We start from the raw sequence: 23,921 nt of genomic DNA on the forward strand, positions 1-23,921 counted from the left end.
CTATAGGAATTATAATCTCCAACAACTGAATAGAAACCCTAGATCTAGCAACCTTCCTTCCATCGAACTACTCCTTGCCAAGCTGAACAATTGCCTTGTTCATCTTGTTTATTGCTTTAATTATTACTTGCTTTATTTACTGCTTTAACACCTATTAGCCTAGCTTAATCATATAACTATTAGATCTAATCGGTTCCCTACCTCCTTGTGGATTTGATCCCTAAGTACTATAACTCGACCTCTTTTGATGAGAGTAACACTCTTTACGGTAATTTGAGTGATATCAGCTACCCACAGGATCGCTAAAATCCTGGACCGACATCAAGAATGCTTTCTTGCGAAACTTCTTTGATGAGGCACGCGCTGAAGACTTGAGGAGTAAAATTGCTACGTTCGCGCAGGAGACTGGAGAGTCTTTTAAAGATGTGTGGATTAGATTCCAGGTCTTCCAACGAGACTGTCCACACCACAGATTCAATGAAGTGCAAATGCTGAGCACTTTCTTCAGAGGTATCTCCTTGAGGTATCAGATGGCTCTTGATACAGCTAGCGAGGGAAACTTCAACACCAGGAATCCGGTAGAGGCTATGAGACTGATAGAAAATCTAGCAAACAGCAGCAGCACCAAGAACATTAACTGTGAAAGGAAGAAGTCTATTGCATCCCTAGGAAAGGAGCAGATGGACGAAGTTAGAGCAAAGTTAGATGTGGTTCATGAGCTTCTTAGGAAGCATGTCTGCTCAGTTGAAGGAGAAGTAGCTGTAGACATGGAAGGAGAAGAAGATGTGAACTACATTTGAGGTACTAGATTTCAGAGATCTAGAAACCAGGGTGGAAACAGAAACTTCTATGGCAATGGTCAGAGGAGTAACCAGAGTTCACAGTTCCAGAAACCTTTCAGCAACAACAACAGAGGCTATGGAAACTCATACTACCATAATCCACCACCACAGACTCAGGAATGCAACATTGAAGCACTGCTTGACAGAGTTCTGGAAGGACAACAGCAACTCACTGTGGACTTCAATAGAAGATAGATTCTGCCTACAACAGTCTAAACACAAAAACTGAGACCTTAGAGACTCAAGTGAGGAAGCTTGAAATGCAAGTGGCTCAGACTGGAGACACTGTAAAGAGGCAAGAAGCCTTGGCTAGAGAGATAGGAGTTGAGAAAGCAAAAATCCACGTGAATACCATCCTAGATGATGATTTCTTGCAAGTGGTCAAGCATGAGAAGCTTGGAGAAGGAGACTTCGAAGTTGAAAGCTCCATGAACTTCGGCGGATCACACTGGTGTCGACCGATGTCAATGGATGCACATCGCTCGACAGACCAAGACGAAGATCGATCGACGGATTACTCTAGACATCGATCAACGTCATCTGTGAATCGACTGCGGAGTGTAGTGCAGTTTGAATCATGACTCATGAGGAATTCGCATAAAAACACCCTCACCCACCCTCCCCGTTCTATGTCAAAATCGATCGAGCGCATGAGCCAGCCATCGATCGACAAAGAGAGACCGACATCGATCGACCCCCCTCACCTCCCATCAATCGACATGCACCTCTCACCCACCGAGTACGATTACCATCAATTGATAGTAACTGGATCACCGCACTCAGACCACCACCTAAACCTTTAGCAAACCCACCAGAACCTACAACAAACCCTTCAGACACTACACCAGAGCCTATGCAAGTTGATGAGGCAACTGAGGGAAGAGTGTTAAAGAAAAGGAAGGAGAAAGGAGATGGATGGTTTCACTAAGAGAGTCCTCAGAATCCCAGTGGAGAAACAATTTGATGAAGATTATTTCACACACCGGTTGTGGATGTTCTTCAGGGAGACTAAGGAAACTGAGGAGGACATTAGGAGAATGTTTTATCATGTCAGGGAAATGATGAAACTAAGGATCACATTGAAGAAGAAGAGTGATCCTGGGAAGTTTGCAATACCATGTCCGGTAAAGGGTATTGAATTTCCCCATGCACTTTGTGACACAGGAGCATCAGTCAGTATCCTACCTAAGGTTATCGCAGACCAGCTGGGTCTGAAAATAGAGCCCTCATCAGAATCTTTCACCTTCGTGGATCTTTCAGAAAGGAGCTCAGGAGGCATCATAAGAAACCTTGAGGTACAGATTGGTAACGCCCTTGTCCCAGTAGATTTTCATGTCATGGACATCAACCTTAACTGGAACTCTTCACTTCTGCTTGGAAGAGCTTTCCTAGCTACAGTAGGAGCTGTATGTGACATGAACACCAACAAATTATGTCTAACACAGATAGATCCAGATTTCCACTATGACCTAGTTCGAGTTGTGAGACAACATGTCAACCTCGTGGATGTTGGAAATGATCTTGGCTACATTGCAGCATGCCATTGTGGAGCAGAGTACAAAACCGAGTACTCGGATTCGATCGACACTCACACTGTCACATCGATCGATTCCAATGAGTCACCGACGACCGATGAACGCTATCCCACGTTGCTCGACGGGATGCAACCGGTAGACCACTCCACATTACCAGATCAGTACTATCCAGACTTTGCCTTTCAACAACCCAACAAGAACGGACGAGATGACTATTCCATAGGCAGTTGGGCAGATAGTGGATTCCCTGAAAGTTTTGCAGTGGAGACTGTGATTCTTTCATCCAATGAGGATCCTACTGAGGAGTATGATGAGGATTACTCGAAGGAAAGAGCTACAGAGATTGCTATGCAGGATAATGTGGGAACCGAAATTCGCACTGTCGATTTCCATTTAAATAAGGAAACTAGGAAAACCCTAATTTCCCAGAGGTCCCGGATCTCTGCGAGAGCCAACGACAAGTGATCGAATGTATGCGGAAATCATGAAAATATAACAAACGAGTTTAGAGAAAACAGAAAATCTTATTTCGAGTCCGCGTAAGAGCGTTGCGATCATTACAAGAGAATACAAAGGCTTTGGCCGCAGGGGCCGTCAGCGAGTTACCTAGTTCTAGCAACATAAAACCCTAATCCTAGTTGAGTCGCAGCTCGATAACAAAGGACGAAAAAGATATCTATAAGGCTTAGATTGATTTCGGACTGAACCTTGTTAAAGGCTGCCTACGTACCCCTTTCGAGGATCAAGCCGAACGTAGTTCAATTGATAGAGCTGGACAAGAGATCGAACTGCCTGGGCGAGTTCGTCTAGTAATTGAGTGCCAGTCATAGAAACCGAACTTGTCGAGAATAAGCCTAAAGTTTCTAAGTGCAGAGAATTCCGAATCTAAAAAGCTCCCCTTCTTGCTCCTCGCCTAGGACTCCTTATATACTAGCTCCAAGGTCGGTTTACGCTTTTACTCTTCTGCCCTTAAGCCGTCATAGCATAAAAATGGAGATATTCCATTTTTCCCGGTCTTCACAATTATCTTCAAAACTTCCGTATTTATCCGCGGAAACTTGACATTTATCCTTCCTTGTGGACCAAGCGTAAACCAGTCTGTGGTTTACGGGCTTTTGATTAGGAAAATCATAGGATGGACCTCGAGTCGTGTTTTAGGTCCCTTTGGGCCGTCTTCCGACTCGACACGTTTACTACGAGTTTTCCGCGGTTTCTAATCCGCGAAGTTTGATCGATGAATTAGAATGGCGGGAAACATGGACTGAGCTTGCTACGGTCTTCGGGAGATAGCATTCGAAGGTTTTGACGAGAATGCAAGAACTGGTGTCGTATTGACGTTCGGAAAGGTTCAATCGCTACACAGCGACCAAACTTTGGCTCGAGCCCGGTCGCTTCGTAGCGACCGAGCGGGACGACGATCGCTCGGTCGCTACGTAGCGACCGAGCTTTGGCTGAGCTCGGTCGCTACGTAGCGACCGAGTGGGACGATCGCTCGGTCGCTACGTAGCGACCGAGCTTGGCTGAGCTTGGTCGCTACGTAGCGACCGAGCGGGAAGCTCGGTCGCTACGTAGCGACCGAGCGGGATGATCGCTCGGTCGCTACGTAGCGACCGAGCTATGGCTCGAGCTCGGTCGCTACGTAGCGACCGAGCGGGACGATCGCTCGGTCGCTACGTAGCGACCGAGCTTTGGCTCGAGCTCGGCCGCTACGTAGCAACCGAGCGGGACGATCGCTCGGTCGCTACGTAGCGACCGAGCGGGACGATCGCTCGGTCGCTACGTAGCGACCGAGCTTGGCTGAGCTCGGTCGCTACGTAGCGACCGAGCAGGACGATCGCTCGGTCGCTACGTAGCGACCGAGCTTTGGCTCGAGCTCGGTCGCTACGTAGCGACCGAGCGGGACGATCGCTCGGTCGCTACGTAGCGACCGAGCTTTGGCTCGAACTCGGTCGCTACGTAGCGACCGAGCGGGACGATCGCTACGTAGCGACCGAGCTTGGCTCGGGCTTGGTCGCTACGTAGCGACCGAGCGAGACGGATGCTCGGTCGCTACGTAGCGTCCGAGCGAGACGGACGCTCGGTCGCTACGTAGCGACCGAGCTTTGGCTCGAACTTGGTCGCTACGTAGCGACCGAGCGGGACGATCGTTACGTACTGACCGAGCTTGGCTCGGGCTTGGTCGCTACGTAGCAACCGAGCGAGATGGATGCTCGGTCGCTACGTAGCGTCCGAGCGAGACGGACGCTCGGTCGCTACGTAGCGACCGAGCTTGGCTCGAGCTCGGTCGCTACGTAGCGACCGAGCTGTGTGCATGCTTGGTCGCCGCGTATCGATCGAGCTTGGCTTGTCCACGGTCTGATTTCCATACTCGAGCTTGTCCGCGGCCGATTTGGATACATGTCCGTTTCCTTCGGACAATCGGTATTTAGTGGTTCGATTGAGATTTGGACGATATTTTACTGCAAGGCTGTTCGTAAAGATATCTTTACGAAGATTACTTTTCGTAAAAACGGTTATGCTGACTTTTACGGACTTTCAGGCATTGATTCCGTCGTGACCGATTTTGACCCCAACAGATAAAAGATATTCAACCCATTCCTTCAACAACCCGCCTACACCATCGATCGACAGCATATACTTAGCATCGGTCGATTCCCACCCTCATCCGGCAAAACGATCATCTGCATCGATCGATACCGCACCTCGTACATCGATCGATATTAAAGTCGCCGCCTCAGAAAATGAAAAAGGGAATATTCTTATTCCACATAAGTTTACCAACACCTATATAAGGAGTTTTGCACCCAGGAGTACTTCTCAGGAAACATAAGCAGAAAAATTGAGTGCTCCTACACACCAATCGAAAGGAACATCCAGGAGAAGCATTCGATCCAAAAACCCTAATTCAGCAGAAAACGTCTACCATCGATCGATACCCCAGTATCAACATCGAGCGATTATCATTCTAAACCTAAACTTTCTTTATCTACTAAGAATATGAGTATTGATTACGATTTTTTATTGCCTGATGAATTTGGTATTTTCAGGGACCAAGATGACCATGCAATAGCTATGGATGAAAGGATTCTACAAGTATCCAGAGAGGACATATCAGATATTGTTCAGTTGGCCAATGGAGTAGACAACTTGTTTACGCAGCAAGACAGCATCCCAGACAACAATCCAACTGTTCTAGAAAAATATCCAGAGCACTACAAAAAAAAATCGTCTTTTTTAACATGAGAAAACAGCTATTATATGCTTTTATTAGCATTATTGAAACTGCTATGTCTGCTCCAGCTATAAAAAGTCCATCATTTATGATTGCAATTTTTTAAGGGCTATCGTATCATGGATTTATGATAGCAATATTTATTGTTTGCTATTAGTTACTATTTTCATTTATATTTTAAATTAATATATTTTTAATAAATTAATAATGAAAATATATTTCTAATATAATTGGTTTGAAAGGATATTGGTTTATTATTAAAATCGTGGTTTACAAATTATATCGGTTTACACACAAACCCGGTTTACACTGGTTTACACACAGACCCAGTTTAGAAATCTAAACCTGAAAAACAAGATGAATAACCCTAGATCTAAACTCTTCGCCGTCAACTTCAACTCCATCGATTTCTTCTTCTTCTTCTTCTTCTACCTCATCGTCTTTGAACAGCCACCGTCAAACCTCACCATTGTCTCTGAACCAACTCCATGAAGCTCTTCACTTCCACCACGTCTCATCTATCTCTCCTCTATGGCTTCTCATATATATCTCCTCATCGTCTATGAACCAACTGCATCTCCCAGCCGCTAACGACCCACCGCTTCTATTACGTCCTCCTCCATCAGGCTCCTCTGCCTTGACCACCTTCATCTAACAAGAAGAACAAAAAATCACACTCAAAACATAGAGAAAGAGAGTGAAAAACACAGAATGAGAGAAATAGAGAGAGATGTGACCAGTAACGGTGGTGACGAGCAGTGGCGGTGGCGACTTCGGTGAAGGCAGAGACCGGCGAAGATGGATCTGCGATGCGGTAGAGAAGCTCATCAGGCGCAGAGCTTCATCTCAGCCCAATCAAAATGGCTCGTCTGTGGGGTTCGTCCTCGGGTTCATGAGGAGGCAAAGCTTTGGCGTTGAAGACGGTGGAAGAGTGAGATTTGACAGAAGAGGAAGAAAGCAAAATATAAAATGAAAACTAAGAGCATCTCCAACCCATAACACTATTATAGTGTCAAAACTACACTATTTTAGTGTAATTTCAGCACTAAAAAAAGTTTTTCTCCAACTATAACACCAAATTTCACATTAGAAACTATTTTATAATATTATATGTATTTATAGTTTTATTTGTATTTATTTAATTGTCCATTTTATTAATAAATTAAGTAAATATTGTTTTAGTGGGGTGAATAGCGTTTTAGTGTGGTGAATAGTGTCATACCAAATTTGGTGTGAAATTATAGTTTTACACTAAAATAGTGTGATTTTTAGTGTTGGGTTGGAGAAGATTTTAGTGTCAAAATCACACTAAAATAGTATTTTAGAGTTGGGTTGGAGATGGTCTAAAGCCGAGAAACAGAGAGATGAAGAAGCACAAATTGGATGAATCTGGGCCATTGAATAAAATTAATCAATGGTCTATATTGCCAATCCACACACTCTCATTATTAGCCAATGGAAAATAGATGAGAGATTACTAATTTTATTTATTTTTATTGTAGTTTATCTTCGTTCTTGGCAACTATTGTAACTTTAATATTATAATATTTTTTAAAAAATGTAGATATAAAGTTTTAGAGATTATATAAATTAATTAATCTTTGAGGTTGAAAAGTTGTAGTTAAGATTCAGTTTATGCAATTTAAAGTCAAAATTTTAATGTTAGGAATATAATGTGCAAGGTTTAGATTTGAATAGATTAGAGTTTTAAAGATTATGTTTAGGGTTTCAAATAGGGGTAGCAAAAAGATAATTTTTTTTTTATTTAATCTTAAATTTAGGATAAATATTTGAAAATTAAATTTATAAGCTTAAAACGTTTAATATAGAGTAATTTTTCATCTAATAATTAGATTATTTACTATATTGTAAATTTAATGTTTATGATATAGAGTTCAAAGTTTAAATTTGGGATTTGAGGTTAAGATTAAGACTTGGACTACGTTTTTAAAAATTAAGTTTAGATATTAGATTAAGTTGAGATTATTTGTGAAAATATTAGATTTGTAGTCTGCGTGTGTAAGATTTGACGTGGTTTGGAATTTTAATTTTAACTTAAGATTTATAATGATAAAAGTGACTATTAAATATAAATGTTAAGACTTAGTCATAACGTTAAAGTTATTAAAGCAAAGAAGTTTAAAAATTAAAAATTGTGTAAGATATAAAAATTAAGTATGATTTGGTATGTAGTTTAGATTTAAAGATTAATGTTTTCAATGCATAAGAAAAATGCTATTATATTTTTTTGATATCATGTATTTGGCACTTAAATCTGTTTTTTAGTTTTTGCAAATTATTTGGAAGACATCAAGATCCTGAAAAAGAGCTTCACCCGATCAGAGATTATCTATGTACCACGGACACAAAATTCAAAGGAGGATAATCTAGCACGCAGTGCTAGAAAGCAATCGTCTTTCGTCGTTCACATGGATACAAATCACCCGGTTTGGTTTACAGAGTCAGTATGAGTTTGTATTGTTGATGACAAAAAAAAATCTGTTTTTTAACTAAGTATTGGTGGTATCAATGATTTCCGCGTCCCGCTCACTAATTTTCCACAACAGCGATAATTAACTGCTATCAATATAAACAAAAGTAAAAAATTAATCTTTCATAGCAGTTTAGAAAACAATGCTATCATAATGTGCTATTAATATCACTTTTCTTTGTAGTGGAAGCTATAATAACAGGAATTAGTTCACACCAAATGTGCAAACCTGTTAGCTATCCATCGATCGATGAGATTGCTTCTACATCGCTCGATAGGGTAACACCAACGTCGCTCGATAAAACACCTTCACCATCGATCGATAGACATTATAAATGTGGACGTCGTGCTCATGACAGCTATGGAGCCAGAAAGTTTAGATGGGAACAGAAGGACGAATATGGAGTCTACATAGACGAGTCTGGATATGCAAGGAGCGCAGCTGGTGATATGATTCCTGTTACCAATGATGACATCAGGAAAATTCTAGAGAGAGCATCCCTATTTGGAGAGGGTCGCATATGTCTTCCAGAACATGTCATTTCCTTCACACCTACAACACTGGCACCTGAGATCTACACCAAGGATGAGATCAATGAGATGGTGACTGGTATTTGTGGAACTCAGGAAAAGCTTGGAGATGAACTCAACATCGATCGACGCCAACAAATAGGGATGCTCTCTCTAGAATTTTCCTGATGTCATCAACATCGATCGACGCCAACAAAGCAACATCGATCGACGTCAAGCCACATACATCCCAGATTCCTGCAGAACCGGAACGTTTGGCAGAGAAGAAGGATGAATGGGAGATCGCATACATCAACACTAGGATTAACGACGTTTACAACCCTCTAAACAACAACGTGGACTGGTTGAGCACGAGAATTGATCTGGTACAGCAAAAACTGGACACCATTCGCATGAACGATCCACAACCAGCCACATCGATCGATATCTGCAACATCACATCGATCGACACAAGGTTCGCAGCAATGGAGGAGTGGTAGAAATCGTATGAGGATATGCACGACCGGTTCACCTCACCTATCATGCAATACTTGGACACCTTGTCTACACAGATGATGAATGTCCAGAAGGACATTGGTAAGCTTAATGATCAACACGATTTTCAGGAAGAAGGTTCAACATTGATCGATAGGTTCCGCATGACATTGCTCGACGGCAAGAAACTTACAGAACATCTTCCCTACACAGCAGACGCAGTTGATCAGATCACATCAAAGCTTTACAAAGCTATAGACACCTTGGAGGACCGACTTGAGAAGCGGTGTGATGACATCTACTTTCCATTCGACGTCAAAATCAGTGGACTAGATAGCCAAGCAGAATGGGTACAGAAGGAAGTCAAAGCCATTCAAAGGCAACTCGCATCTCAACACCAGATATCAGCATCGATCGATGGAGCACACTCAAAATCGATCGACAGTGCTACACCAGCAACGATCGATAGACACTTGGTCGCATCGATCGATACCACTTCCATACCAGACGACGCACAGCTGATACCACACTACAAGGAGTCAATGCAGGAGAAACTGAACGAGCAATCAGAATACGCCTACAGAAAGATAAGCTGCTATCAGTTCAGCATTAAATACATCCTAGAAAGACTACAGAACATCTCAAATGCAGTACAAATGATGGATAAGAGATGGACCAGAAATGATGAGGCCACAAGAAGTTTCATTGCAGCTTGGTCCAGAATGTGCAGAGATGAGGTGGATGCTTGTTTCTCAACAAGTAGATGTTTCTCCACCAACTTGCCACATACCTCTAAAGTCAAGATAAATGACTATAACAAAGCGCTGAGTGGGAGGCAACCCACTATTAGGTAATTTTAATTAGTTTTCTTAGTTATTGGTATTTATTTTCTTTTTTATTCTTTCATATTTATTGCAAGACCCAAGTAGGATGAGTACCAACATATCGACCGTGGATGAGACGTCGACATCGATCGACACACACACACACAAGACGATCGATGCATACCTATGCACATCGATCGATTCCCACTCCGGTCAGGTTTATCTTCCTAGCTTGTTAAATTTGTACTTATGATTTATTTCCACCATAACTAATTTAAGTCTGTGGGGAGGTTTACTGATATGATTTATTCTGATTCTTATAAAAAGATTTTTATAAATTATGCTTAGCTATGTGAAAGAGACTATGATTTTATTACTTGAATGTCGAACCACTCTTTAGCACCATTCTAGATTTACTGCTTGCAGATAGTACTAAGATGCTAAAGTGGACCAACCTGTCAACTATACACACTTGGCTTGATTGTTTGAAGGAACCAAAGCTGACCTCCAATACTAAACCTGACATAACCGTTTGTCTTGGGGCTTGGTATACATCGGATCGGATTCTTCAGACAAGTCTGGAAGGTAAAGCTTTATGTAGATTTATTTATCACAATTTTCTCTCTCTATTTCGACCCTAGAGTAGTTAGTATTAGTTACTAGTTTTTATATTAAAAAAATCCGATATTTCCTATTTAAATAGGACTTAGGATTTAGTTAGGTGGAATCTGAACATGATTTGGTGGCTACAACCATTAAGACTTGCTTCATAAAGATTCCAAATAAAGAATTCGAACAGGACTTGGAGGCGGCAATATTCAAGGCTCGCTTCACAAAGAATTTTTGGATATAGGTCAAAAAGAAGTGAATAGGGCTTGGTGGCAACCATCATTATGACTTGATTCATGGAAGCATGTCCAATCTTGGTCACTGATCCTACAATAGAAGCAGACTTCGACTCAGGAGAGAAATTAGAGATAGAGAAATTATGAACTAACTTTTACATGCAGTTCCACATACTTGTCTGAAAATCCTTGCATCCTTTGAACGATACTCCCAAGGTAAAGCATGCACTTTTATATTTATGCTGAGAAATAAGGTTAGTAGAGGGGAATGTAAGACATGATTTTCTAAGTTGTAGACTAGTTGAACTTGGTTGCTAAGCTAGGATATTGCGTAATGTGCTTTTGTGATTAGGACTTTAGATGTGGTTTGCGAAATTGTAGAGGTGATGATTTCTATGTTTGATATCTATAAGTACCTGCTGTTTTCAAACCTCTTTCAGAGAGACGTTTTTGCTTGAGGACAAGCAAAAGGGTAAGTCTGGGGGAGTTGATATACCATGGATTTGATCCATTTTCACCCATGGTATATAAGTATTTTACTATCTATATACTATATATTCTATCCTATTAGGTATGTTTTCAGGTTCAGAAGTATCTTGGAGTAAAGTGATGATTATGGAGTATTTAGGAGCTTAAATGAGTATTCATCCGAGCTGACCATTAGAGGTCGATACGAAGAAGACACAATCGATCGATGCACATCCAGTGTCGTTGATCGATACAGAAGAGAAGCCTCGACGATTGAAGATTAAGATCGATCTATGTACATCATGTACCATCGCTCGATGTCGAGACGCGGAAGCACGACTTGGTTCCAGCCGACTTTAAACCCAAGACTTCAACAAATTACAAGATTACCCCTGAAGAGTTTTTAACCTAATAGATATATACTTGCCTAAGTGCTAGGAGGCAAGAGAGCTTTTGGCCACCTTTGTATTCTTATTTTCAGCAGAGAGTTTTAGGAGAGAAGATCATAGAAAGATTTGTGATTGGAACTCCATTGATTCATTTATTCTATTCTATGCAAGTTTTATTTATATTTTGTGTCATGAATTGCTTAGCTATGTTTGAGTAGTTTACTTGTTAGATTCAGGGTTCAAGTAGGTTAGTGCTTGTTCTAGATTAGCTACCTAGAATATTGAACCTAGGAATCTGCATGAGTCAAGCATCCTTGACCATCCAGTCCTGAACCTAATCTGTCATACTAGACAACTGGAAAAAGGCTACCGCTGAACTAGAAAGCTAGTGAGCATTATCAACTCACGCTTGAGGCTTAACTAGAAGCATCGATTGATACTGTCTTCTGACAATCGATCGATATTTGTGAAAGGTGTATCGATCGATATCCCTATAGGACCATCGATCGACACTTTTTTGTAATCAATATACGACAGTTGAGGTCCAAGATCTAGTTAGTTAACCAGTGAAACATTGCCATCACTGATCATTGTGTCTAAGGGGTTGAGCTCTAATATATCATGCATGCAACTGATAGGCATCTATAGGATTATAATCTCCAACACCTGAATAGATACCCTGCATCTAATACCTTTCCAATAAGTTACACCCCCAAATCATCTTGTTAGTCGAGCAATAGACTTTCTCAATTAGGATTGCTATTTACATTTAAACCATAAAACAACAAACACTTAGAATTAATAAATTACTAGATTTAATAAGTTCCCTATCTCCTTGTGGATTCGATCCCTGAGTACTACAATTGAACCTCTTATTTGAGAGAGTAATTCACTCCTTAGGGTAATTTGAGTGGTATCATAATACTTAAGTCATTGATACAACATATTAAAAATCATTTTAACCATTCTACTCACTCATAGCAAAAAAAAAAATCATTGATGCATATAACAATAATGATACTTAAGTCACTAATACGACATTTAAAGAAACAAGTATTTTACCCACTCATAGAAATAATCATCATTGGTGCATACTTAAGAGATGTAAACAAATAATAGTAACTAGTCAAAACATATCACAATTTTTACAAGTTTGTTTTGAAAAACTTAGTCAAATTTAGTAAAACTAAGGCAAAAAATATATTTTGAAAATATGAGTTTTACATATGTTGAAGTTACTTAATACTCTTAAAAATACGAATTAATTTATAAATTTCATTCAGTAGGTAAAATATTGATTAATAGACATGAATTAACAAGAAAATGTTAAAAATTATTTATAGTTTTAGAGAAAATAAAAGTTTATTAAACATTGACGCAGACGACTTCCTCGGAGGACGTCTGGCAGACTTCTAGGAATTCATCAATTTAGGTTAGTTTTGCAATTGATTTTTAACCTAGAAGACTTACATGGAAGTCGTCCATCTTTGTTTGTTAAAAAAAACTCGAGATGACTTACATGTATGTCGTCTAGGAAAAACAGGTTAGTTTTGCATTTGACCGGATTGTATCAGAAATTTGACTATTTCCTGGATGACTTACACGTAAGTCGTCCAATAGAAAATTAAAAAATCAATATTTTGTTATACTTAGAAGACTTCCATGTAAGTCGTCTCAGGTTAGTTTGAATTAAAAAATTAAACAATTTTTTTTTCTAGACGACTTACACGGAAGTCGTCCGTCCGATGACTTCCAAGAAAATCATCCAAGATATACAAGGTTTGACCATAATCTCCCAATAAGATCATGAACGACTTCGATGTAAGTCGTCGGACGGACGACTTCCGTGTAAGTCGTCTAGAAAAAAAATTGTTTAATATTTCAATTGCAAACTAACCTGAGACGACTTCCATGTAAGTCGTCTAGGTATAACAAAATGTTGGTTTTTTAAATTTTCCACGGGACGACTTACATGTAAATCGTCTAGGAAAAGTCAAATTTCTGAAAAAATTCGGTCAAATCCATACTTAACCCATTTAAAGTCGTCTCGTATTTTTTTTTAACAAACAAAGATGGACGACTTCCATGTAAGTCGTTTATAAAAACATATTTAAAAGAAAATTGCAAAACTAACATCTGCATTGACCATAAGACTTCCTTGTAAGTTGTCTAGAAGAACAGCTCTGGATAACAAAACTGATTTCATAGTTTCAACCAGTGAACTTGTTTAGCACATATAAGTCTTCGCCAAGCACCTAGAATCTAAAACAAAAGTGACCCACCAAGAATTGTAAGCTTCAACGACTCTATGAACCATAAAATATTTAGAATCAAAATCTTGGGTTTTTTTGGATGAATATGGAGTGAAAGTGAAAGAGATGTTGTTTTTAGTTCATAAGAATTGAGAAAGAAAGAGTGTAAATCACTTTTTAGGTGTATTAAGAGCTTCAAATTGGTTGTTCATGGTGGTTGGTGTATTGATGGCAATGGAAATATTGTGAATACTTGAGGAAGATGAGGGCGATAGAGTAAAATATGCATTTTAGAAAAGAAAAAAAAAAGGTAAAAAAAAGTGATGGCATTTTCATGATAATCTGAACTTTGGGGATGAAAGAAGCAAGTCAAAGTTCCAAAAGAAACATGTGTTAGTTTTGTGTGTGACTTCAAGTTTTGAGTCATATTTGCAAAAAGCCCAAAAATTTAAATCATTAATCACAATTTTTTATGTGGAATTTTTTAACGTTTTTAGTAATTTATTGTCGCATTTTAAAATTTGAAATATAACATGTACAGAAAAATCTAAATTTTTATTATATGGGGAATATTATTATTTAATTTAATTTAATAGTATAAAATTAAACAAAAAGAATAATGGTACATTTTTTATCAAATGTCTCTTACTGAAAATCATTAATAGTCACATTAGGTAATTTCGTAGATTTTATTTAAAGAAATAATGAATTACATTAATGATTAATTTTATTGTTAGTTTAATAAAAAATATAATATATGTTTAGATAAACCAACATATTTCACTAGGGACTTTGAGTAGCATTTTAGTAATGACACATGTCATATCTAAAACGTTGTTCGAATAATATATAAGATATTTTAATCACATTAGGTAATTTCGTAGATTTTATTTAAGGAAAGAATAAAGTACATTAATGATTAATTTTATGGTTAGTTTGATAAAAAAATATAATATATATTTAGATAGACCAACATATTTGTCTAGGGCCTTTGAGTAGCATTCTAGTAATGACATGTGTCGTAACTAAAATGTTGTTCGAATAATATATAAGGGATTTACAACACGCAAGGGAAGATGAAATATACTCCTTATATTATTCATTCTTTCAATACATTTTCAGGAGAGTAGTTAAAAAGGGATGCACATTAGCTTACAATACATTTCGAAAAAGGGTAATTGTTTTTTATATATATGTTATTTAGAAAGAAGAGGGATATAGAATCCATGCCCGGCCAGATTTGGACGTAAAGTGTTTAAACCTACCATACAACATTACTAATATAAGTATAATTTTCCCAGTGGGACTCCACCTTCCCACAAAACCGTAACTCGCGTCTTTGCAGACACCATCGCTAGCGTCCAGCCGCCGTTTGCAGCTGTACCCGGTCGTGAACCCCACGTTTCCATATGCACTGCCATTACAATATTAAATTAGTATTAAGTATTGTTTTCATGGTAAGAATCTCACTAACAAACTCTCATTTGGAATGATTCACGAGAAGGAACAAAAAAAAAATAAGTATGATGGAACGTTCATATATTTTTGAGAGGAGTTTTCAATCTGTTTTCATATATTTTGAGAGGAGTTTTCAATCCTTTTCTTTTCGCATGCTAATTTTTTTTCTTAATATTTTGTTTACAACTGGTACAAAATATTATATCTTATAGACCCTAAAAGGTGTTTACTCACGTTCATCATGCTTAGGTCACCCAGTTATTAAATTTAAAAGTTTGGCGTATATGTAAAATGTTATGAGAGATGTAAAGTCTTACCTGATAACTTCGAGAGTGATGTTAAGAACGTTAAAGTTGAGTGGATCTCGTCGTAGTTGTTCTTCTTCGACGATGGAAACAAGAAAAATGCATATTACTAAAAAGGAAAGTTGTGACACGAAGAACCCACTTCTTTTCCGTTTGTTTCCATTTCCGGAATCATCCTCTTCATCTTTGTTATTATTTTCTTCGGTCAACGGCATAAACAATGTGTACGGAGGAAGGAACCTTATCATTTAATTAGAAAAAAAAACAAATCAATGATTTATATTTGAATGTAATGAAGTGGAGAAGGGGAGACTCACCGCTACCTTAAAGGACATATTTAATTTAATTTACTAGACATATTCCGACTCACTCAATTAAATATGTCTTAAATCTCTTTTATGATGGTATCCTTATTAAAATCTTATAGATTTTGATATCAATCAGGCTTGTCTGGTTCGAACCGGTTTTAGCTCATAAAATCACATACTTTAAGCTCGTAAACTCGAGTTTATTGGATCATTAAGAAATTTAAGTTGATAGATTAATACATCACAAGAAAAAAGATTCATAAATCAATATGTTGAAAAGTATAGGTTAATTTAAATGTAAAAGTTTAAAAGCGAAAATATTTCAATTCCAAATAAATAGGATAAGACTCACAAGTCAAAGAGTAGTAAAACGTAAACTAGTATATTGATCTTGATAGAACATATTGGAATTGGGATCCGAACATACATTAACACATTCAAAATCATCATGGCCATTTGTGTATTAAAAAAAAGAATTGCAAAATTAATCAAGCTTTAACATGTATAAATTTAACTTCATACAATTAAAGTGGTTTAGATGCTTCTATATATATGTTTTGGAGGAAGACGTTTTCTATGTTTATTTTAAAGGTCAAGCAAAAATAATGTAAACTTTGATGCGTATAAATTATATTTAGAATATCGCACATTATTGGAGTTAACTTCTGATAATGTACGCTCTGATAATTTTATAGTTAAAATTTTGTTTAAATTATCAATAGAAAAATTATGGAAATATTTGGTTCAGAACATGCTCTTTGAAAAGTTTGTGACCTCCCCTACATGCATAGATGCGTTAAGTCAACTTCAACATGGGTTACAATATGTCGACATCAGTGTACGTTTCAACCGGACTACGCCGGCAATATATCAAGATCGAATTAAACATTTTAAGTCCACATAAATGCAATAAATAAATGAGAGAGAGAAGAAAAGAATTCAAGTGATTAAGAAGATGTAGTTTCATAGTACTATTTTGTGTTAATGGCGTCGTTAATTACGTCCTAGATCTATGTTCCAGTAATAAACATTGTTGAGAAAAAAAAGAAATTTGGAGAACTCACATCATTGTGATGAAGAATATCAAGGTAGCTGGGGAAAGTGTAGAGATGTCTACAATAGTTTCTCCGGTATGTCTCGAGTTCACCACTTGAAACAACGATCCAACCAACTTCTCGTACCAACTCATTCCTTCAAGAGGCTCTGAACTCCACTCAAAAGTGCAAAAGAGAAGAAATTGAAACAAAAAAAACCCTAACACCGTCAATCCAAGAAGAATACAGACACGAACGGAAAGTAAATGATAGTATCCCATCTTCTTGTGGTTCTTAAGAATATAACCAAACTCGTTGCGCTTTGTAATCTTATAAAGACCCCATATGATCAGCACCAAGAAGCAAGGGAACAAAGTGTTTCCCATCAGACCTTGAGGGATAAGGAGCCAAAGAAGGCCCGAGTTCTTGCGGAAGATGATCATGTTCTCATTAGTTGGGACAAATCCACCGTTTGCGAATGTGGAGACAGTCATAAACACCGAGAAAGTGAGAGGTGAGATGTCCTTGGAACTAAGAACATCTCTCGCTGTTTTAATAAAGCTTACGTACACAAGAACCAACAGGGAGCCGACTAGGTGTGTAATGAGATGGTAACCAAGAACCACTGAGTACAAGCACTTAGATGCCCTCTCAATCATCTGGATTGAACCTTCTTGATGATCAATGACGTTCTCGATGTCAATACGGGGTTCCTCCATACGACGGTCCAAGTCGAAAGAGTCCGTAAGGTGTCTAACCTTGTTATGAGGGTAGACGAATTTTGTGAAATGAGAAAAGTAGAGATTAAGGAAGGAAGTAAAGACCTCTCCACCGAGGAACATAAGTATAGTGAGAAAGATAAGTTGGGTGTTGGAGAAGACTTCCATGTCGATGGTGGACATGGAAGAGATGGTGAGGGCGGAAACAGAAGTGAAGAAGAGGTCAAAGTCATGAGGACGTGAAGTGATTCTTGGCTTCGAGATCTTGAGTGCCAAAAACCCTAAAATGGAGAAGGTCAGGAAATAGATGAAGTAGAGGCAGAGGGGGGACAGATGCTTAGCAAACACCTGTGAACGGATTTTAGCTAATATTCTTGCCCCAACTCTCTCCATTTTTATTTTATTTTTGGGTTTGTGTAAGTACGATCCTCGGCCCTAGTGTTTATTTATAGTACATGCACATGAACATGCTCAGCTATACATACGATGACGGTGACTAACATTACAGCATTGTGTAGGCAAGATTTTAACGGAAATTTGAGGGATGAACCTACTATTGGATCAACTTTTAAATTCACCTCACTTTTATAACTAATCAAATCGCCAACTAGATTATTGCAACATAGATAAATAAATAATATTTATTAAACTATAAAAAAACAAAATAGGTAAAAAAATAATAATGCTAATCTTTACGAAGCTAACGCTGCCAGAAAACCATTAACTCTAAATCATAAACTTTAAACCCAAAATTTAAATTCAAACCCTAAACTCAAATTCTATACTCTAAATCTTAAATCCTATACCCTAGACCATAAACTCAAATCTTATACCTTAAATTTAATCCCAAACTATAAATCCTAAACTCATACCCTAAACTCAAACCATATATCCTAAACCCTAAACCTAAAAATGTAAACCCTCGATCTAAACTCTAGGTTTGGCACTAATCTAGGTGACATTTTAGTTGGTTATAAAAAAAGTGAATTTAAACCATTTATCTATGTGGCATTAATCTAGATGGCAGTTTAATTGACTATAAAAAAAAGGTGAATTTAAAGGTTTACCCTAGGGGTGAACTTAAGCATTATTCATCATGGTTTGAGTCATGTCCATGCGATTACGCTAATTTTTTAGCCATATATGTAAACTTCTATAAAGTAATATTTAATAAATTAATACATATTAGAAATGAAATTTATCAGATTAAGTTATACTAGTATGAACATTAATAATATCTAAAAAAATAAAATAATAAATTGTAGAACATTTTTGTAAATATATAGTCATAATAATATTATAAATGAATAACAATATAAATTTATGCTCATATATGTATATATATATATATATATATATATATATATATCTACGATCAGACACTTTTATCATTCTAGTGTTGTTTGATTTTTTTTTTTTTTGCTACAAATCCAAAACTATAAAGGGTATTAGACGCAATACTTTTATATATAGCATCTTTAAAAATGTATCATAATAAATCTTCAGTTTATGGTCTGTATATTAAAGACTCTTAACATTATTTCTTACAATTTTAGAATTATGAACATGCGTCAATTCACATGCATAGTTAATTATGATATCATAAAACGCATAATTATTTTAATTTTTGTATGCCATCTTTACTAATAAATTATTTAATTTCTTAACATAACATCATCAAAAAGAATATTATGGATAAAAATAAGTTTTATCAATTTATTAATACTTTATCGATTAATAAGTTTTAAAAGTCTGAAATAATGAACTTTCAAGTTTGAGCAACGGAAGATTACCAAAATCAGTTTGGAAACTAATACATCTTTATATAATCGGAAGAAAAATTCGCAATTTAACTACACTAATCATATGAGAAAATTTTCTCTATTGGTTTGGGGAATATACACAATCTAATTTATTTCAACATTTTAGCTATCATAATATGATCTGAAATTTATATCTACTAAGGGTCTGAGGTTCCGTACATGTACTTGTAAGGACTATACTGTATTGACGTCTGAATCATATTATGTATTATATACATAGGACGGATGACATCTTGTTAATGTCGATATAAATACATCATATACATATATACTGCATATATACATGTGTATATAGGCTAGCGTCAGTTTAAATTATCACTCCATAATAATTTTGGTTCATGAGAACCAAAACTAAATATTATTAAATACCGAATCATGATGAGGATAATTTTTTTGTATTAATTCAATTGGGTTAGTCAACGAATCGAATATACATATGATTAAACGGAGAGTTATTGAGTTCAATTTGATTAGGTTTTTTAAACAATTTTTAATTTGATTTGAGTTCATTATTTGCATTATTGATGATCCTAGTTTGATTATGGGTTTCAACTCTAGCTTTGATTAGAATTACTTCAATCATCCAAAATAATAATAGTTCAATCATTATAAATATAATATATATACTAGCTAGGTGATGTCCTGTTCAGGTTATGTCCGAGAATAATAAGTATAAAATTTGATTGAAGTTTGATATAATTTTTTTGTAGGTTGAACATTGATGTTTACTAGTGTGGCATATGTATTGGAATATTAGATCGTGACTATGCAGACTGCAGCTTTAGTTAAATGATATTTTGATTGATTAAACGTTTGAAATATATATTCCTTCAGTTTTATTATAGTAAAAATGTTTCATTTAAAGTGACCTTTTACATTTTAAATGCAAACTAATTTGTTTTATTTATCATTTTGACCATTCGTAGTTTACATTCTTTTTTGATTGCTGGTTAAATTGTTTTACTTAGACAATAAATGATGTTTTCAGTATACCATAAAAAAAAATTGTGAATTTATGTGATTTCTCAATGTATGTGTTTAAAATGTTTAAACATCACTTAAATTGAATTAAAAATTAAAATTGATTGATTATGTATATTCCAATTAGCAGTTCTATTCAAATGTTGTGTCCTTTACATCAATAGTAGTGACTGATCTTATGATCGTATTCGCAAGAGTTTGAGACATTAGATTAATTTGAAGAAAATGTTGCTTTGATTTTGAATAAACTCCAAGGACGATTACAAATTGCAAATTTCATGATTATTCATTGTCCGACTTTCCTATTTGTTATGGTAGATATTGGGTGATTGATCGACCTAATCAAACAAGTCAAGATTGTTCCCAGTTCCCACTACAAACTACCTTCAACTGTGTATTTTTAGCAAAAGAAAAAACTACCTTCAAACTGTTCCAAATCTACTCAGATATACAAGCTGGAGTTTAAACCTTTACTCAGATTCTCTTTTCTCACACAAAAGGGTTAAGGTGATGACTGGTAACAGCCGTACGTAGCCATATGTTTATCTACAGTAAAAAAATAAAAGCAATCAAACTTTAGTTTTCATTTTAAAACGCACAGCCATAACAAACTTTTTGGTTTTAGAGAGCAAGTTTTCTAGAACACTAGCTACTTCAAGTGCTTTGAATAATAATTTTCCTCTTTCTGTTATCCTTTGTCTCTAACGTATACGTAACACATATATATTTACATGTATAACTCAAGAGTATGACAACTAATGTGGAGAATATATATATATATATATATATACGTTATATAACTATAAATTTCATAAATATAAATAAAATCTCACATATGTTGATTATATATAACTATAAATTTCATAAACTTTAAAAATAATTATATTTATTAATTTTTATAGGTTAAAAGTTATGTAAAATAGGTAATCACAAAAATAATATATTTAAATCAGATTTAGTAGATTTTATTAATATGCGTAAAAACTCTAATACCTCGATCATTTTGAAACGGAGTAAATGTTTCTCAATTTGATTTTGATTTCCATTTAATTATAGTGAACATATTATAATAAATATATAGATGATATTTGGTAATCATATTTTCCCTAAAAAAGTTCACAACAAAAATTTTACAGCTATAAATCTATAGATACATCATAAAATTTTACTGTTTCAATTCTACATCAAATTTTTAAATCTACAGCCGTAACCAATCAAGCCCTAAAAATCCTTTCTTTTTTAAGTGATGAAAATGTAAGGAAAATTCTGTAAAATGTGAGTTGTGACCGTGGTTATAAACGTTTCCAATACCTCCACATTGACAGTACCGACTTTAGGTGCCACAAAATATATAGATATTTAGGGGCATTCATTTATGAAAGAACAAGCTTGTCTAGTAGAAGTTAGCAACTTCCTATATCTGTCTTGCCCTGGGTTCGACTCTTTCATGTCACATTTTAATAATATGTTTTGTGTATATAGGCCAAGTTGGTCATTTGCTTTAGGCATCCAGAGATGACCGACCGGACCTGCACACACAGATAAAGTAGAAAATAGAAAATACTATTTTTCTAACGTGTGTACCGTGCATAATCAGTCGAAAAAGATTCCACTGTAATAAATATACATTTTGTCATTTTGACTACAAATAAATTGTCATGTACAACCATTTGTTATTATATAGTTAGATGTTTAAGGGGGAGGCGAGTCAAGCGAATATGAGTAAAAAATAGTTAGATGTTTTAAGGGGGAGGCGAGTCGACCGCATCTGAGTAAAAAATTAAAGCAATAGCCGATTTTCGCTCTCCTCATAACGTCATAACTGTGTCCGCATACTTATCACACGTGGCATCCTGTTTGGGTGTCAACACGGAAACACGGAAACACGGAAATACGTTCATGACACGTCGATCACTGAATGGCAGCTTCAATATTGTCGACGATGGAAAAATTTTGTATTATAGAGATTCCTTAGCACCACGCCTCAAAGTACAATAATTCACGCTATTGTCAAGTCAGAAAACTTTTATTTGTCTCCATCAATACTGGTCATCCCATTGGAATGTCACATCAAATAACATGCGTAAGCACGTTCTCGATACCTCAATCTCTAGAAGGGCAGCTTCAATATACGCCCCCGATGATATGCTTGAAATTCAATATACGCCCCCGATGATATGCTTGAAAACATAATCAACTAGAAACATGTTTATTCTAGGTCTCTTAGATTGGATCTCTTGGCGTAATATAAGATATGGTCTTTTAGTTTTTAACTAGAAAAACTAAGAAACGTTTCTTAAACAAAAAATATAAGAGCCGTCTCCTAATTTTTTTAGTTAAAAGTTAAGAGACCATATCTTATATTATAATAAGAGACCCAACCTAGTAAACTTACAATAAACATGCTCTAAAAGCATCTCAAAAACTCAAAATAATAATACAATTTTAGGGTAAAAATCATATTATTTTAATGATACATTAACATTAAAGAATTTCATTCTCTAGTCACAACACCATCAACCACCTTCTATCATGTTTACCAATTGGTCTGATTTGCTATCTTGGATTCAATAAACTAGAACCTAAGAATACCTCCAATGGAGTTTTTAAAGAGAGGTTCTTTAAAAAAAATCCAAAAAAAAATAAAAAAGAAACAAAAAGCTAAGAACCAAGTTCTTAAAATAGAGTTTTTAGAATTGGTAAGAATCTCTAAGATGTCCTTTTCTTATCGGCTCGTTTTGTGTTTGTGTGTCTCCTCTCTCTTCCTTGCTTTTTCTCTTTATGTGTTGTCTCTTTTTCTCTTAATAATTTTAAAAGGGTTCTACCATTGAACATGACAAATTACAAAGTTTACAATTAAATTAAACATTATAACCCATGATGGGTTCACTCTTCTGCAAATTAGCCTCGCGAAAAGTTGTATCACCTGTGGAAGCAAACAAACAAACAATTATGTCCACAATCAAACTTCCTTCCAGATTCATCGGTCTTTCGTGGCATTGATTGAGAAATGAAGAACATTATTTGGCCAGAAGAACATTATTCGGCCATAAGAAACCGAAAACACTTACAGTCGGTTATGTCTTTGCGGCTGCGATATTCATGATCATATTGATCTGATTTTATGATCCATTTTGTTTTTTTTTCTTGCTTAGATGGCCCAAACTTAAAATCTTAGGGAATGTTAGCGGGAATTAGATTTATAATGAGTCTTAGAATTTTCAAGCCTAGTTGTGGGAACCGAAATTTACACCGTCGATTTTCGTAATCAGAGAAAAGGTAAGAAACCCTAACTTTTCCTGAGGTCCCGTATTCTATGTCAAAGCCAACGACGAGTAACCAAACAAATGCGGAAAATACGAAAGGATAACAAAACAAACTCATAGAAAAAGGTAGATCTTATTTCGAAT

General features: G+C 36.3%; 1 protein-coding gene and 1 non-coding gene across 2 annotated transcripts; both read right to left on the reverse strand.

Annotated features, from left to right (window-relative positions):
* Nucleotides 1-367: 367 nt before the first annotated feature.
* LOC125589578 lies at nucleotides 368-475 on the reverse strand. Its single transcript, XR_007325748.1, has one exon. It is a non-coding gene; the product is annotated as a small nucleolar RNA R71 (small nucleolar RNA).
* A 14,481-nt stretch (nucleotides 476-14,956) lies between these two features.
* LOC106423498 (sodium transporter HKT1) lies at nucleotides 14,957-18,137 on the reverse strand. Its single transcript, XM_013864273.3, has 3 exons — nucleotides 17,019-18,137; nucleotides 15,659-15,886; nucleotides 14,957-15,297 (listed from the first exon to the last, which is right to left on the reverse strand). Exons 1-3 carry the CDS (start codon nucleotides 18,098-18,100, stop codon nucleotides 15,084-15,086), a joined length of 1,524 nt encoding a protein of 507 aa, XP_013719727.2. The 5' UTR covers nucleotides 18,101-18,137; the 3' UTR covers nucleotides 14,957-15,083.
* Nucleotides 18,138-23,921: the final 5,784 nt, after the last annotated feature.

The sequence above is a fragment of the Brassica napus genome, chromosome A2 (assembly GCF_020379485.1).
Source record: "Brassica napus cultivar Da-Ae chromosome A2, Da-Ae, whole genome shotgun sequence".
Classification (NCBI taxonomy): Eukaryota; Viridiplantae; Streptophyta; class Magnoliopsida; order Brassicales; family Brassicaceae; genus Brassica; species Brassica napus.